The following is an 18,697-nucleotide window of genomic DNA, read 5'->3' as shown; positions in this document are numbered from 1 at the left end:
AAGCTTTTTTGATACTATTTATTCATTTTTCCTCTCTAGAGTTCAACACAGTTTAAGATGTATTTTAATATTTTGGTCATGTGTCTACCTCTCCAAAGTCCTAAAAAGCCCTATATCCAGCACTTAAATAGGGCCGGGCACACAGTAAATGCTATAGAAAGTTTTCAGAATTGACATTGAATTAAACCCATGTGTACATTATTATTTAGAATTACACATATACTTCAAGAATTAGAGAAAAAAATAAAATTGAACTAGAAAGTGTTTACCATTGAGAAGAGGGTGTAAAGTATTAAAACAATGTGATTTGTGATGTGATATGGATTCACATCTCAAAAAAGATGGCATTTTCAGTGTACACAGAGAGGATCACTGAAAAGTAAGGTTTCTTCTAGAGGGCGAGCCGCACTCACACCCCTACCTCAGCCGCCGCTGCTGTACCCCGCTCCGTGCCTTCTCTTTGAGATTCTGGGCCTCAGCAGCTTGGGCAGTCTTTAGGCCTGTGGCATCTGTTCTTTCTTCTTTATGCACTAGGCTTGTGTTTCCCCATCTTGTTTTGTAGGTGCCATGAGCTCTAAGATCTTAGTGCTTAAGACGAGATAATGTGGTGCCCGTGGGAGGGAAGCATTCTGCTCCCCTTTGGAAAGCTTTCATTTCATTCCGATACCTCTGAGAGAATATGAGCCTGTCTCGAATGCGCTGCCCTCTCTCTCCCTGGCTTTATGTTCTCCTTTACTAGAAGAGGGGGTTTGGAGTGGAGGAAGCAGGCTGTTCTGGGTTTCTCTGCACATCTTCCAATGTCCCCCCATATCAAGTCTTGTATCGCAATGGCCTCATATATAATGTGCCAACTGAGGAGCCAGTAGTGGTGAGAACTTGCCATATCTGAATTTATTTATACATGATAAAGATTCCTTGTTAGAGCAGATAAAGCCACTTTTCAGGTTTCCTTTCTTTTAGTGAAGGGGCATTTTATCCAATTAGAGGGAAATTATCAAAGAGTAAAGAGGCCAAGTACCTATCTCAATCTCACTGCAGATGTACCAGATAAGAAAGTACTAATTAAACTTACTTAACCAATGGTAATAGACTCTGCTCCAGCAAAGGGATATTTTTAAAACACTTTATTATTAAAAAATTATAAATATTTGATAATTAGAATCATAAAGACCCCAGATGTAACCATATCCAGGTCCAACAATTATTAACTTTGAGCCAATCTTATTTCATCTATTCACCACTCTCTGATTATTTAGAAGCCATATTATTGAATGCATAAGTATTTTAAAGATCACATAGGAATCTTATTAGCTGTGTTGTTTAAACCATTTACCTTTGATTAACAAACTTCTCATCTTATTCAGAATCTACATTTTCTTGCCTTGAAACTTGAAAAGTATGTGGAGCTCCCACAGTATATTGAATATGTAAGACTCACATAGAGAATGGGATTGTGGGAGCTAGCTCTACCCCTGTGATTAATCTATTCTGTACACAATGGCACCCAGGGTGCAGGAACGCCCCTCCTTTGGTCACCTAGTAACTTTTCACTGGTCAACAAGAAGCTGAATAAACTATTGTGTTGTGAGAAAGTGCTTGGCTAGCCGACTTGGATCATCTCCTAGATTTTAGGAAAAATATCTTTCGCCAAGTTCATATTTGCTAAACCTTTAGGCTTTGCTGTTAGGAAAGAAGCATTTCACTCTTGGAGCGTAAAATGGATACAGAAGACATGGGCTCAGGTAAACTAGGCCAAATATTGAAGCAGATTTGGAGACAAAACCTGATGCTAAAGCAGGCACTCCTGGGACCTGACCATTGTGAAGAGGCTGGCGGGGCCACTTGGATAGCCACAGTGGTCTTTCTGGGACAAGAGCTCAGTGGGGCCCTTCATCAACTCTTGGAGCATACTACAGGGACTCTACACTTTACTTGCCAGCAGCTGTATATACTGCTTGGCAAGGAGACTCAATGTACGTGGAAACAAGGCAAGTATTTTATTTATTCTTTCTCTAACAAATATCTATTGTGTAGCCACTTCGAGAGGGGCTAAGGTGCATACCAAGAAAGCTAAGAAAGAATCTCTGTCTACGAGGGACTAACAATATAATAGGGGAAAAAAGATGAGACAAATACACAATAACATAAGGAATGTCGAGGCCAGCTTCATTGGAAACATATAAATAAAGTGCATTAAGAATTCAGAAGCAGGCAAGAGCCCTTTTTTAGAACAGAGATTTGGGGATTTCACTAGAAAAAAATGTGGCATTTAAACTGAAGATCAAGGAGTGAATTGTATATAGGCAGCAAGAAACTGGAAATCTAGAAAAAGAATGCCAAGCAGTGGTATTATTAGCAGGATCTAAGACGTAGAGGTAAGAAAATATAGGACTACTTGAGGCAAAATAAGCAGTCTTTCTACATTGGAATATGATATCTTATTTTTAGATTTACTTGAGTTTGAACCTATTAGTTGCAAAAACACTGGAAAGACTGAGGTAAGCTGGAATATGAAACTGAACTCCCCCCTCCCAATACATACACTAAGAGAAATACAGGTTCTTGGGAAAAGGCCCAGTTATGGATGCTGAGAAGTACAGTACGGCAGGAAGAATGTGGTATCTGATGAATATGATCTCACACAACAATAGTCACTCGAGGTAAGAAGATGGGTGGCGTCATAAAATCCAATTCTAAATAATAAAGTGTCAAGGCAAGTGGGTAGGTCTTATTAATCAAGAATCCAGGGAAGATAATGGTAAGAAATTCAGTCTAGAGGGCAAATAGTGGGCATCTGGGAAATCTGTCCAAAGGCAGCATGACAAAAAGACTACTGGCTAGAGCTCATAGCCAGGATCCAAGTCTTTTCAGATAACTGAATGTGGTCCTAGGCAACATAGAAAGACAAATAGTTATTCATAGAATAGTTATTCATGATGATTTCAAAATAACATGAGTTCAAAATAAAGACAAAGTCTCAGGTACAAGATGAAAACAAATAGTCAGAAAGGGAGCCCAAAGTTAATTCCAGTGAAAGATTAGTGAAAGAATGATTTAGTGATGATTCTAAAAACACTGAGCTATGGGGGCTTAAATTACATATTCCGTAGTTCAGAACCAAATTCTAAAGACTGGAGAGTTGTTAAACCTGCAAAAATACATCAGGTGACCCTAGCCGTGAAGGGAGGAGAAATGAACAAACAGGAGAATGGTAAGAAATGGGGATGGAGTGAGAGATTACATCAGATCAGATCATAGTGAAAGTATACACTAGAGTGAATAGGCTTGACTTGGTTTAGTAGTCCTTGAGTAGCCACTGCATTATCTAATCAGAGAAGCAATATAATTAGAGATATTCTTTGAAAGACTAATTTGAAAATTGCCAATGATAACAAGCTCAGCAGGCGAAATAGCACAAACCTAATCCAATTCTCATAACAGCAAACCAAATACTCAATATAGCATCCACAGCAGCAGAAATAATGCAGCTATGGTATGCCTCTACCCAAGTCTCATCTAGAGTGTTTTGTTAAATTTTAGCAAATAATGTTAAGTGAATAATTGATAAACTATAGTACATTCAAAGGAGAAAGAACAAGTTTCAAAATCATAGCAAATGAGAAATGGCTGAGGGAGATGTTGATTTCAATTGAATGGTCTTATAGGGAGGTCATAATATCTGTCTTCAAATATTCAAAAAATTTTTACAAGCAGAGGGAATTAGATTTATTCTTTTTATAACCTTAAAAAGCCATTTGTCCCCAATTCCTAGATGTGTTAAAAGAATGATGGTTGTACAAATGACTTCTCCTTCAGGAGGGAGATTGGCTTAAATGCCCAGTAAAGATCTTTGTAGGTTTTAAATGTTATTTTGCCATATCTCATTATATGTCAGTGGAGAAATATAATTTAGTTTAGTTTTGTATTTGTTCTTTTTATGTGTCTATGTGTGTATATGTGTGTAGAAATCATTACTTTCAGAGACTGCCTTATGAGAATAAATGAATATTTGGGGACCACAGCTATACTTCTAAAGAAAGAAGAAAAAAAGATGTGTGATTTTTGCAGCACGCATGATGAATGTACTCCACAGCAGACAATGTCCTCCATTCAAGATATCAAAGCAATAGACACTGCTGCAAGAAGGGAACAAAATGTCATAGAAACGGCTAATGTTTCTTCCGCATATGGAGAGGAAAGTCATTACACAAACCAGGTCCAGTTAGCATCCATGAGTCTGGACTTAGTGGAAAAAGAAAACAATACATCCTTGAATGGTGAAGCAGCAGGGCAAGAAGAGTCACAGAACAAAATGTTCCTAGAGAATACAGAAAATGGTGATGATAAACAAATAGAACACATGACTGTTGAGAACATAAGTGGCAACGAGGAAGAGATGCATGACATAATTCAGACAACAGAAAGAGAAATTCAAGAGACCTCAGAAAATCAAAGAGAAGAGATTACCACATCCTCCATAACATGTGATATCACCAATAAATACGCGAATAGTCTTCTTCCCAATGACTCAGAGAGTCCAAAGCAAAAAAATAACATAATGGAAAAGGAGTAAGTAAATGCAATATGAGAAAACCTTATATGTGCTTATTTATATGTATGTATCTGTGGTTTTATACACATAGTATTTGTAAGTGAGCAAAGTTTTATATTTTTATTTCATATCTCCAAACAATATTGTAAATCAGTAGTTCAGTATAAATTATTCCCATGAAAATCTGATAGCTGCTATAACTAATATTGTTAGTTTCTTATACTTTTAGGAAACAAACATATTAAATGTTTCTTTAAAAGAGGAAAAAATTGACTGAGAAAGTTGTTAAAATATGTAATTGTCCATTACAGGGACACTTTAAAATCACTATTTTTTTCAATTATAATAAGAAAAACTAGGAGGCTACAAAGTATTCAAAATTTAGAAGAGAATTTTCCAGCCTCAGATTTATTATATTTATATTCTTAAGTAAATTCTCAGATTTATTTTATTTATAAATCATCATGAATTCTTTAGAACTCTGGGGAGCTCATAAATAAGTTTTGGCAGGTTCTTAAAATTAAATGAATATTTTCATACCTATTTTATTTCTTTGGTTTAGAGCTTTCATCAGACTCTCAAAGACCCATGACTTCAAAAAGTGAGAAAGACTGATCTATTTTATGAATTATCTCCCCAATACAAAGGGGCAATAATCCATGTTTGTTCAAATAAAGTAAAATATTCACAAACAATATTTCCCCAGCAAACATATCACCCTCAGAAAGCACTGAAAAATAGTGAAAAAATATCATATGTTTGGGAGTCAGACAGGCTTAAATTTTATCTGCTGTTTTATTCTAAACTAGTTCTATAACCTTTGACCACTTGCTTCATTTATTAGCCCCATTTCCTTCTTTGTAGATATTACATATACTTCCTGGGATTATTGGTAAGATCAAATGAGAAATCATGTAAAGGTCCTAGTACCCTGCCACTTTGCAGATGTTCACTCTCAGCTAAATGTTAGTGTTAATTTATTTCACCCCCAACAATCCTCACTTTCTCCACCTTCTACACACTACCACACTTCACTTATCCCCTCTCTGCCAAGATGTGTGATGCTCTTGAAGATGTACTATACCATTTTAGGACAACACCACAATTAGTCTATGATTGCAGGCAAGTCATTTTGCTCACTTTGACCTGAGTTATCTCATCTATAAAATGAAGAGGTTGAAACTAGTTTAGCTATGAGGTCCCTATAGGTCTGAAAATCTAATAAATTCTATAGGTGTCCTAGGAGTACAAAAGGTGTCCATGGTTCAAAAGAGTTACAGCTCCTGAAAAAAACCAAAAAACAAAAAACAAAAAAAAACAAAAAAAAACCCAGCAGCCAATATGTGTTTGCTCATTTCACTTGAGAAAAACATTAAGGCTGCAGATCCTCACATTCAGAAATGACTCAAAGTTGGTACTAATGAGTCATTGCTGAACCACTCCCTCTCACATCTACTTTAGGTGTTCCCTAGTTACTGATTTCCTCTTTGTGGCCTTCAAACCAATTGTGCTTGGCTTGCATATTTAAGATGACTACTTATTACAATCCCTCAGGCTAGGAGGCCATCATGCAATGTAAAAGATGAGTGTCAAAAACACAAGCTAGCTCAGAATCTGTTGTGATCCCTCCCTGAATAGCTTTTTGAAAAAAGCCTATCTCTTCTTGTGTAGTTGACCTAGAGTGCACATACTCAAAGGGAAACAAAACTAGAATAAACCCATGAGATCATTTGAGTGGCTGGACCTGATCTATTTGGTTAGGATTAAGAGAAAAAAAAGCATTTTGGGGTCTCCTCACCCTACCTCATCTGTCAGTCTTTTCTAAGAGTGTATTAAGATGGTTCCCATGGCACAGAAAAGAGGCATTTTTGAAGTCATTCTTGAGAAGTCAAGTTATTCATTCCTTTAGTCATTCTTGAAGACTGGGGTCACTGTGTCTTCTACTAAATGATGTTTCATATTTTCTAAAGTATAATCACCATCATCAGAGAATACTCACACAGATCATTGGGCTGGATAATTTTCTGTTCCTTTTAAATTTATGGGTTCGGAATTGTAAATGTAAATAAATGACCTTTGCAATTTCAATTTTTAAAAAAATTTCTATATTAAAGTGTACTATAAAAATTCATTACTAATAATTGAAAATAATTAAAATCCGATTATTCTAAAACAGTATTAATGCTGTATTTGATATAGATCTTCTTAGTTCTCTTTGACATTGTCTATATATCAATCATTTCACGGGTATACAATGAGAAGGAGCAATAAAAGGAGAAACTAAAGCTGGTAATTTTGATGCAGAGATCTAACATTTATTTAACACTCATTTTATGCTAACCCATTTTTAAGAGGTTTAAACATTTGATCTCATTAAATCTCCACATATTGTGATTAGTTATTAATTTCAACTAATAAGCCCTGGAATAAGAAACCAGGGCTTTGGAATGATTTGAGGAAGTATGATATTATACTAGAAAATTCGGCTTTTGTGTTGAAAACAGACAGATTCAATTATTGATTCTACAACTTACCATTTGTGTTATCTTCAGCAAAATAAATTTTTTTAAACCTCAGTTTCCTAATCTGTAAAATGGTGATTATAATATAACAGCCTAACCTTATAATATGAGGATTAAATGAAATAATATATAGCCTAAAACCTGGTGCATAGAAAGAACTAAAATATTAGCTATTTTAATAATGATTACTGATTTTTAAGGTCAAATAAATAGCAAGCGACTGATCTCAACTGTGAATTTAAACCTACAGGACTATAAAATCATTGGCAAAGGTGATGCTAAAAAAAAACGAGAGTAAAACAAATGGTCAAAATAAGCTTTTAGTCAAAACAGGCCTTTGGATTTATTCTTTGAGGATTGTAAATATTGTTTCTAATTACCTTGATTACTCATAAGTTCACGGTACTTTTGCACCTTTCTCAGGTTTTTGAAAAAATGAAATAAGCATTTGATCTCATGTGTTTAGATAATTCCAAAACCAGATATATATTTAGTCTCCTCAAAATTTAAAAAACTATTTGGGTATTAGAATTTGGTTTATCAAGAAGCTATAGCAATCTTCAGATTCATATTGTGAAGTGAACAAAACTGAGGAATGAATCAACCACTTAAATAATAATAGTAATAATAATAGTAACAACAATAATTACTAACATAATACTCACTATGTTCCAGGCACAGATTTTTGATTACTTAACATATAATAGTTCATTTAATTCTCAGCCTTCCTATGAGATACATTATTATTTTATCACCATTATAGTTGAGGAAACTGAGGCACAGAGAGATTAGCTATGTTGCCCAAGGTCACAGAGACAGTAAGCAAGAGAACTTAGATTCGCATGAACATAAGATAAAAGTATATAAGCTTAGGCTCTTATATACATAGCTATACAATACATAAATCAAATAATTGTAAAAATTACATCCTTTTTTCCCCCTGCAGGTATCTTGATGTGCTGAGTGATGCTACAGGTCCCCAAGTGTCTTGTTACATCACAGCACCATCATACATTTTACAACATCTAGAATGCCGAATAATTAATAGCATGAGTTCTTTCATAGTGAATGATAATGAAGAGTTGGTTAGCAATGTCATCAATGTGGAGTGCTCAGATATGGAAAAGAGAATTCCATTCCCAATATGCGTTGCAATTCCATTTACTGCACGTTACAGGGGAAATTACAGAGACATCATGGTGAAAGTGTCTGACATAAGCCTTCAGTCAAGTTACCTAACCCCAAGTTCACTGGAAGGAATGAGAGGAAGTTACAAGGTTGGTAAATCATTGGCTACACCTACATTTGCTGTTTGACTCTTCTAAATATTACTAAGACTACCAGAATCATAGTGTAGATATAACTACTCATTGGTATCAAATGAAAGCGTTGATAGATTGATACCAGTGCAGTCACATTTTTTTGCCATCCCCAAAGAACAAAGAACAGAAATTATTGGCCAAAATTAGGGATAGAGAATTTGGGTCTAGAATCAGCAAATACTATACTTTCATTTGGGAAACAAAACCAACATCATGCCTTAGACTACTTTTACATTAACATTTCTACATTGATGGACCTTAATTTAAGAATGTTAAAATCCCCAGATGATAGTAGCCTTATTTTTATTATTCATAGGTTGGGAACATATGTTACAAACAAATAATTGTGTGCATGTGTGTGTGTGTGTATGCCTAAAGATAGTTATTAAATCTATAAATTGTGTTAATTCCACACATGGAAGATAGTATATGTAGTTGATAGGACGTGGGTTGTAAAGGAAGATTGGCTGGGTTTGAATTCTGGTTCTTACACTTTCTTGCTATGTGAACTTGTGTAAATCATGTAATCTTACTATGATTCAAGTTCTTTACCTGAGAAATGATCAACTAATAGTATCTACCTGTTAGGGTCATAAGGATGAAATGAGAAAATACTGTACACTTATGAAGATAAAAGGAAGCCAAAAAACACGTTAGGAGTTAATAAATTATCATTTTTCATTGTAGAATTTATTGTAATAACTCCGAGGCCCTCTGTGGTCACCAGTTCACATGTTTTGAAGAGAGAATATACAAAAGTATTAAAGTTAGCATAGAGTTGATGGGGACTAACTTTTAAGGTTCTTCTGTGGGCCACTGAACTTATTGTAAAACAATTAAAATATTTGTCTTTTCAGCTTTATGTGAGTTGTCATTATTTGAAGAGGACAGGATATAAATGTAAAAAATTTCCATGCATATAAGAAATTCTTTGTAATACATCTCTTTTTCTGGTTTAGGTCTTTTCTGAGTTACATATAATGTTATACAGTTGAATGTGAAAGCTAAGCCTATTCTAATTATTTACTCCAATTCATGCAACTAATACATTTTCTATTTAATCTAGGAAGCCTATAAGTATAGCAGCCCTTGATTGGGGCTTTTTAATCTTGGCCACTTTGTGTGACTGTCATAAAAGCAAAAAACTGCTCTTGGACATGTGCTTTTCACAGTGGATACATAAGATGTTTAGCAAATGGATAATCAAAGCAGAGAGAGAGAGAGAGAGAGAGAGAGCGCGCGCGAATCATTGTCTACTGAAAAAAATAAAAGCATATACTTTTCTCTTTATGTTATTCTAATGGCAGTTATCCCTATTTTTAGCCCAAGAAAATTTAAACTCTGGATTCCTTCCAAATTTTTATGTGGTTTTTATGACATTTAAGAATTCTAATTCTGGAGTCAGATAAATCACCATCAGAGTTCTGTTCAGGACACTCCCCTGCTTAAAAACCCTTCCGGTTCCCCAGCATCTGCTAAATATCCTTGAAACACAGGGCAACCACCGTCAGTTCCCAGAAGACGTTTCTTTTCTACCTCTCACCATTTTCCCTCCAGCCAATTAAGAACAGTCATCATGCCCTGAATTTTCCCAGCGACAGATTCACGCAGTGATATTGCGAAATCTTTTCCTTAGTCAGTTTTCAAATGATAGATTATTTTGCACTGTGATTGTCCCTGAAATGTTTGTGTGTGTCTGCACGATTATCCACTCAAGCCAGGGTGGAGCCCAGCTGGCTGACGGGAAAGCATGAATAGATTAAATTACTTCTAAGTCTTTCTTTTCATTTTAAGCTTTGGTGATTGTAGGAGTAGATAATTTTGTTTTCACTTATGTACTCAGTTCCTTTCTGTGTGATTTTTTAAAAGCTTGAATATGTGCCTGCATACATGCATTACGAATTTAAATGTCACCATATAAAAAAGAAACACAAATGTATCCCTTTGTAGTCAATTGCTCCCACTGCATGGAAGAGAGAAGTAGAGAAAATGACTTTACTAAGGGATTGTGAATTGTCTGAAGGAAGAATTTGCTGGCAATACAAGTGCTTTAGCGTTTACTTAAACTACCTGAATGATAACTTTTCAGTCCTTGGACTGCCTAAAACAATATTGCATCTTCTGAATAAAGGCTAATAACTTTCCTCCTTTATCCATAAGAGAATTTAAATTTAAATTTAAATTTAAATTTAAATTTAAATTCTCTTATGGATAAAGGAGGAAAGTATTCCAGAAGTAACTAATATTTGTTAAAGACATTGAATGTTATTACCATTATATAGATACAATTTCTCTTTGGAATTTAAAGTAAATAGATTTCTCTCTTTATCATGGAGTCCACTCGAGAAACTACTTATTATTTACTTCTATGTCCTATCTTGAAAAGGCCATCCATTTGGAGTTAAAGGAATTATTCTCAGTTGTGGGAGATTACAGGGACAGCATGTGGATTTTTTTTCGCAGCTACAGAGTATTTACGTATTTACAGTATATCCCCCAGAAAAGTGCTGTATTAATGTCCTTATCTTAATGTCCTTCAATCCGTACAGGGAACTTGTGCTGAAGTGAAAGTTTACAAGTTGGGTATCTTTTCTGTTGTATCTTGTTTAAAGAAAGAATCCTTCACAGTAACAAAGAAAGGCCTTACTCTTAAACCAAGCATGGATTCTCGAATATCTTTAAATTACCCTCCAGGTGTTTTCAGCTCATCAGTGCTTATACAATTAAAGGTAAATATTAAAAACTGTCGAGTCTTTTCTCATAGATTTTGTGAGTCATCACATACGGTCCTAAATAATGAAGAAGATACAAATATTTAATATAATGATAAACAAATTCCTATACTTTTAACAACCTAATAGACAGTATTATCAGTGATTAAGTGATGATATGGAACATATTGAATCTCATTTCAAATTAAATCTTTGCTTTAACTGAAAGGTTTTTCTAGCTACGTTTATGTTATTATATTTATGATATTTATTAACAAGTTATTGAGTATCTATGATAGAATTGATGCCAGGCATTGGACATTCATATGATTCAAAATTTCTACCAGAGAGGATGGCAAAAAAAGAGACTAATAAATTAAAATATTTAAAATTTTGAATGTGTGGTTATATTTAATTATAAAACAGCCCTACTGGGGAAGGATTTTTAAAAAGAATATATACAAACACTACTTGTAAGGTGGATAATGCCGTATCAATCTATCTTTCAGAAGATATTTCCTAAATTTTCCTTGTCCTTATATCCTCAACTTTCCCCCAGGCTCTCCAATTTCTCTCAGTCGTTACTATAAGTGGTAAGGAAAGAAGGAAAGTTGGGAAGAAAACATTATAAATAGTTAAATTTTATAAAAATTTTCCATAAACTTTGAAATTTTAAAATTAGGTTAGCTTTTTTTGATTATTAGCTGTTCTTATGTGAGAGGAAACACGTAAGTAAATATAGTCTGTTTTTCTAGTTTCTAAAGATCTCTTGATCTAACAATAGTTCTAATTAGAAATTATGTAAAATGTCTATTTTGTTTTCTAGGTCATTTTGTTGCCTATAATTAAGAATGTTTCTCAGTTATTTATAACAAAGGATAGGGAACCTAGATTTCAGAAGGACTTTGTAAAAAGGGTCCAAATGCTGTGCTCTTTTATCGACTAATTCACCACTAATTCCAGCCAACAATGTATAAAGAAATGTATTAAAACTATGTTCTATCAAATTTTCAAAAAATTAGTTTAGAAATGCACTGATACTTTGCATCTTTCACTATCAAAATATAAGAATATATATATTTTTTCTTTGTTTAGGTCCAACCTGTTGACCCATCTCTAGTGGCATATTTAAAAACACAGCAAGATACTTCCTACTCGGTATTATCCACAAGCCCTCTGATTCATGTTCAGCGGCCATCAACACATCCTTTCCAGAAGCCAGTCACTGTATTCCTACCTTGTTCTCCACACCCTGATAAAAAAATGTTGAGGTCTGAACTAGATCACAAAAGAGCAGCTAGTGCCACAACAAATAAGAACGTACCTTTATACCTCAACCGGTGAGTTAGACTCTATCTCTAACTGACTTGAAGGTAAACACAGAAATGTAAATGACTAAAAACATAATCAGATGTTTTGTACTTCAAAATCAGTATTAAAATATTATGAAATATTTTTCATATAAAAATAACATTTTGCAGACCTATGAAAGGAAATGATTTTAGCTGTGATGGGCCCAAAAGTATGCTATGCAATACAGTTGATACAAAAGAGGTAAAATTAATCCTTGCTTTCAACAAATTTATGATTAATTAACTTAAAAGAGAGGTATTGTGATTTTAATTTCTATATTTAAGAGTGTCATGTTGAAGTAGGAAAAAAATTGACCTGACTTTTTCCAAAACAAATTAAATTTGAGTCTATATTTGCCATATAGGTGGATTCTTCTATCTCCTAATATTTATAATTAAACAAAATCCATATATATATATTTGTTATATATATGTTATATTTTGTTATATTTGTTATATTTGTTATCCTTTGTTATATTTCTCTCTATATATGTGTGTGTATATATATATAGAGAGAGAGAGAGAGACAGACAGACAGACAGACAGAGAGACAAAGAGACAGAGAGAGAGGAGGGGGGATGTCAGCCAGAGTGAAATCAGAAATGAAATGCCAACATCAAGAAAGAAACACCAAATAATAGTAATTCTGATCTTAATTCCTGTCCTTTTATTTAATACTTATTTTATTTCCCTAATGAAAAAAGTAGAAGGGAATTTTTCTGCTCTCTGGTTCTAAAGGGATTTTTTTTCTTTGAAAACCAGAAGGAGAAACAACTTCAGACACTTAATTAAAATAATAAAATAAAATAACTACTATTAATTGAGAAGCTACTGTGTGCCAGTTTCCTTATATATATAATCCAGTTTAATCTCCCCACTGCCTCATCTTTATCTTATCAGTGATGGACTCACATAGCTGTTTCCAATCATAGACTTTGCGTGGCCACCATTTATTTAGTTTGAGGATGGAAGGCTAGAAATTGAGAAGTGGATCATTTGTTCTTTCCCAGTACATTTGCAATTTAGGAAGATGACGCTAGCGGAATGTTGGGTTGTGGCTGGGAGAAGATATCAAATTTTCCCTAGTGTTAGGTAAGTGAGAGAGAACATAGACATGATCCAGTTTTATATACTCTTGTTATTTGTGATACATATATCCCAAGTGGCAACTTAGTTAACCCATGTACCTGTCTGTCATGGTAAAGTAAGATTTCAAACTAGAAATACTTAGGATTTTCCAATTTAAAATATATTAGTCTAATAAATTAAGACATCTTTTAAATATCTCCTAAAATACATGTATGTGTGTGTGTGTAAGGGTGTGTGTGTGTATTTTTTTAAGATAAGAACTTAACCCTAAAAGATGACTCTGACTGGTAACCTGTTGCTAGAATCTAGTATTTCTACTGTCTGTAGGGTAGATAGCAAAGGATTAATAAAAATAATTTGTGACTGACATACTTTACATTATAAAACAAAGCAGCTCCATTTACCAGAAAGATGCTAGAAATAACAATTTGCCTGTCCCTATTACCGATTTTATAGTTTATACATACCAATGAGAATAAAATTATCTCCATAATACACAGATAACATTTCACAAAGTGATTAATTCAAGTGTTCCTTTGCTCCTCCTTTGTTATATTTCCACATCCCTCAGAAACAACCGAGCAGAATGTAGAGAGAAATTAGAGGCAGCATATTGTACTGTCAAAAATGAAATTCCCACAAGCACAGAGATAAAAGTAGAGGCAATAAGAGTCTTAATAGAAATGTATAGGGTGGTGCATTTTCATACACTCAGTTGACTCAAAGCACTGGAAATTCAGTTAGCACAGGTGGGAGAACGCTGTTCCTCAGTTCAGAGGAATTAGTAGAAATGACTAAACACTGAAAATTGTTTTAGAAATGATTTACATAGATCTGCCCTCTGAATCTGAGAAAGTGATTCAAATGGCTACCAAATCGAAAGTGAATGGATGAATATTCATCCAAGGATAAGAAAAAAACAAAATCCTACTTGATGTCTTAAGGGGAAAAAAAAAAAAACCTATCAATTCCAAGAAGACCAAAACAACAAAAAACAAAATATAGAAATAAAGAAAACATCATCCTGACATTTCACAGTAATTTGAATAATGAGAAATACAGTTAGCTTGAAAATATTGTAGAAATCTATTTTGTAAGTTCAGTAGTAGCCAGTAAGCAAAATTTTCAAGAAAACAGAAAGCCATCAGATAGACCAGGAAAAGATGAAAGGACAACAGGATGAGATACAAAGATAACAAGCTGAGATGAAAAGGGGCCAAAGTATAAGAAATCATTTGAAGTGATATAACCTAATAATTATATGTACCATCAAAGAAAAAAACAAAACAATCATAATAGAAGGATTAATCAAAGGCATAGTTAAATGTAATTTTCTGATGTTTTTTAAAACTTTGAGTTAGAAAGTGCTGAATAATTACTAGACAAAATTTATGAAAAAAATACTTAGACACAACATAGAAAATTGAAATGTATGTTTAAATAAAACATAATTCTATAAGCATCCATTCAGCAGAAATGGATTCAGTAAAAAGGAATAAAATCAGTCTAGCCTCAGTCTCATTCTTTGTAGTACTAAATGTCAAGGAAAAGAATTGGACTAAAACCTTTAGAGTTTTGAAGGAAAGATATTGTGGAATTAGGGTTATCGGCTAACAAAGAAGGTTTTTTTGTTGTTGTTGTTTGTTTTTTTAAATATAAGTGTTCGCAAAAATGTACTACTCACATGTTCATAACAAAATAAATAATGAAATAAATGTGCAAACTTGATAAAGTAAAATTTAGGAGATTTTTAAAAAATTCTGGTATTGAACATAAACAATATAAGAACAAAAGGAAAAAGAAAAAAGGAAAAGTTCTGTTATGAGATAACAGAAATAAAGGAAAACATTAAAGAAAAAGATGATATAAATAAAATAATCATTTATATTAAATAAATATAAACAATTAAATATAATTTATACTGTTGCACACCTTAATTTTAATCTTCAATATTTTAAAATATTTTATATCTATATTTGGGGTATTTCTCTAGATTTATCATATATTTTACTAATTTTTCCATTAGTTTGTTTAAACTGTTTATTTTAGTAATTATAATTCTCATTTCTAAAAAGCTATTGCTATATTTTAAAAACCTTTCTTTTCCAAACATCTCTGTTTTTTCATCATGCTTTCTGTCTTCTTTTACTCCTTTAATCATTGCAAACATACACGTTTTATGGTCTCATTACTCTATCATCTATTAGCATGATGTTTGCAATCCTATTTTTTTTTAGCAGGGTGTAATCTAGTACATTGTTTATCATACTAACTCCTTTTTAAGAATTTTACCCTTAGGAATTCATTTCTAAGTATCGATTATAATTTTTTGATCAGATCAACTTTTCTTCCCTCCTTCCCTCCAATCCAGAGTAGCCTTTTTGTGCTGCTTTTTTGCTTCGTCGAATCAATGTTCAAAGAGATTTTGGTTGTCTTTATTGTTTCTCATTTCATGGACAGTGCTGCCCTTTTGCGATTCCAGTTTTATGACTGAGTTAGTTCCATCTAACAGCTGGAAGCTGTATCTAATCTGCTTGAATATGTTAAACACAAACCCCACACACCCGAAGTGTGTGCGTGGTTAGTGGGGAGGGGGAGGATGATGGAGGGCGGGAGTACCCATGGAATCAGGTCTTCATGGTTCCTAGGGGGGAGAAAAACATCCTAGCTTTTTGAGATTCTCGTTTTCTTGTTTCCAGATCTAGAGGATTTTTTGCCTCCAGTTTTGAGTTCCTTTAACGCGCGCGCGTGAGAGAGTTTGATTTTGTCCAGCATTCCTATGTGGTGAGAAGATGGCTATTTGTCATCAATTCAATCCTCCAGAAAGTGCCAATTTCTTTTTTCTTCTCCATTTATTTGCCCTAGTACATGATCTATCTCTCTGCTTGGCAATTCTTTTCCTACCATGTTTAGCTGGAGAACTCTCCTACATTCCGTAGGAGTGGCAGTGCAATTCTTTCTTCATCTGTCAAGACATTCTAAGATCTCCTGGAAGGATCGATAGCTTCTCTCTTTGTCAGCCCCATTCCTTGTGCACATCCTATACTATACTGTAGTATTATTAAGTGTTTTTTTTCTCCAATTTATCACCACTCAGTACAAGTATAACATAGTAGATGCTCAAAAAATGTTAGGTAAATTAAACAAATTAATGAGTAAATTCATAGAAATGTAAATTGTATTACTAATTCTATACTTTTCGACAATGCTAAATTGATAAATTATAATATGCTTTATTATTAGTGCTGGGTAAAGTAGGTGTATTTTCTCCATCCAGTGGAGCATAAAACAATTAAACGAGAATCTATATCACTGTTTATTTAACACTCTTTCCTCAAGGAGTGAAAGCCAGTTGAACATTTTTTTTTTTGGAAATAGAAACATGGTGAAGCAATCCATGTCTCATAAAATAAAAAAAGATAAAAACTAGTTGAGGCCAAAATATAGTCTGAATATGAAGATTAAATGTCTTTATTGCATTACATTTTTGCATGTCTAATTTCTGGGGAAAAGATTAAAGTCATTTAATTATAAGCCAGAAAAGTTTTCTTAACAGCAGTGAAAGGAGAAATTTATAAAATAGAAACATTCCACATTATACAAAAAATATTTTAGAGTTAAATGGAGTTGCTCCTGAAAAAAATGGCCATTTCTATGTAATGCTATTGGTTTTAAGATTATCTTGTTCAAATGTACTATGTATATCATATACAAGAATATTTGTAAAATAGATATCATATCACATAATAAAATACACAAGCTGGTAAAGCTACCACATAACAACAAATTAGATATTATCGATACAGTCGAGCCTCCTTACTTGCCTCTCTTCTCTCCCATCCCCAGCCTTCCTGCTATAATTGATCCTCACCCATACCAAAGTTAAGCACTATTTGGAAATATTGCATCATTCCTTTGCTTACATTTAGTTTAGTTTTATCACATATACTTTTACTCATTCCTATACATTGTCTCATTAGGCTTTGTGCTTGACAAAAGTAAAAATGGTCTCCTACTGTGTATAGCCTTATGGTTTTGCTTTTTCTTTTATAGTTGTGCATGTTCACTTTCACTTCTATACAATATTCTATTGCATAACTACGTATCTTATTTATTTACTTTCCTATTGTTGGACATTTGGATTGTTTCCTTTTCTTTTACTAATACAAATATTACTAATATGACTATCCTTGACTCAAAGTATATTTGTGCAAGTACTTTAGAGTACATACCTAGGAATCTAATTGCTGAGTCCTAGGGTATGCACATGCACAATTTTACAAGTTTTCCAAAATAGTAGAATTAAATTAGAATCTCCTATTATTGCTCCTCATCTTCTCCAGCCTTGCGTATTGTCAGATTTTAGAATTTTTAAAATCTAATAGGTGTAAAGTGGATCTCATGTAGTTTTAATCTGCAATGTTCTGATTACAATGAGGCCAACATCTTTTCATAATGTCTTTTGTTAGACATTTGTGTTTTCTTATATGTGAAATATCTATCAATTTCCTGGCTCATTTTGAAGTCTTTTTTTTTTTTTTTTTTTTTTTAAGGAGAAAGATTGCTCTAAGACATAGAGAAGGATTCATAAAGATGGTGACATTTGAGCTTGACTTTGAATAGGATGGACCTTTTTAAATTTTTCATCGTTATTTTATATTAGTTTCAGGTGTACATTACAATGGTTAGACATTTGTATAATTCATTTTGAAATTTTTACATTGATTTGTAGGATTCCTTTTCATATTCTTAATGCTAATCCTTTTTCAGTTTTGGCCTGTAATTTCATATTTTTGTGCTGAATTTATCATATTTTACTTTTATGATTAGTGCTTCTTGTCCTGGTCTTAAAATACCTCTATCTCCTGAAATTATAAAAATGTTCTTCTTTATTATTATATAATTTTAAAGGATTGAATTTTATATGCCTTAAGTCCATCTAAAATTGACTTTTATATACAGTGTGATGTAGAAATTTATATTTTTCCATATGGATGACATATTCTCCCAGCATTGCTTATTGAATATTTCTTTCTTTCCCTAATGATCTGTAATGTCTCCTCTGTCATATAACAAAATTTCCTTATTCTGGGTTGTTCCATTGGTTAGTCTTTTTATCTAGTTTTAAGCCAATCTAATACTGTCTTAA

General features: G+C 33.3%; 1 protein-coding gene across 1 annotated transcript in view; it reads left to right on the top strand.

Annotated features, from left to right (window-relative positions):
- Positions 1-1,717: 1,717 nt before the first annotated feature.
- DTHD1 (death domain containing 1) overlaps positions 1,718-18,697 on the top strand; it is a 56,080-nt gene continuing 39,100 nt past the window's right edge. The window contains exons 1-5 of the mRNA XM_039848774.1: positions 1,718-1,988; positions 3,966-4,569; positions 8,021-8,351; positions 10,946-11,125; positions 12,203-12,447. Coding sequence (XP_039704708.1) covers positions 1,718-1,988; positions 3,966-4,569; positions 8,021-8,351; positions 10,946-11,125; positions 12,203-12,447 — 1,631 coding nt within the window. The remainder of the gene's footprint in view (positions 1,989-3,965; positions 4,570-8,020; positions 8,352-10,945; positions 11,126-12,202; positions 12,448-18,697) is intronic.

The sequence above is a fragment of the Pteropus medius genome, unplaced genomic scaffold (assembly GCF_902729225.1).
Source record: "Pteropus medius unplaced genomic scaffold, Ma_sr-lr_union100, whole genome shotgun sequence".
Lineage (NCBI taxonomy): Eukaryota > Metazoa > Chordata > Mammalia > Chiroptera > Pteropodidae > Pteropus > Pteropus medius.
The sequence above is the reverse complement of the archived record's forward strand: the minus strand, read 5'-3'. Positions and strand labels throughout refer to the sequence as shown.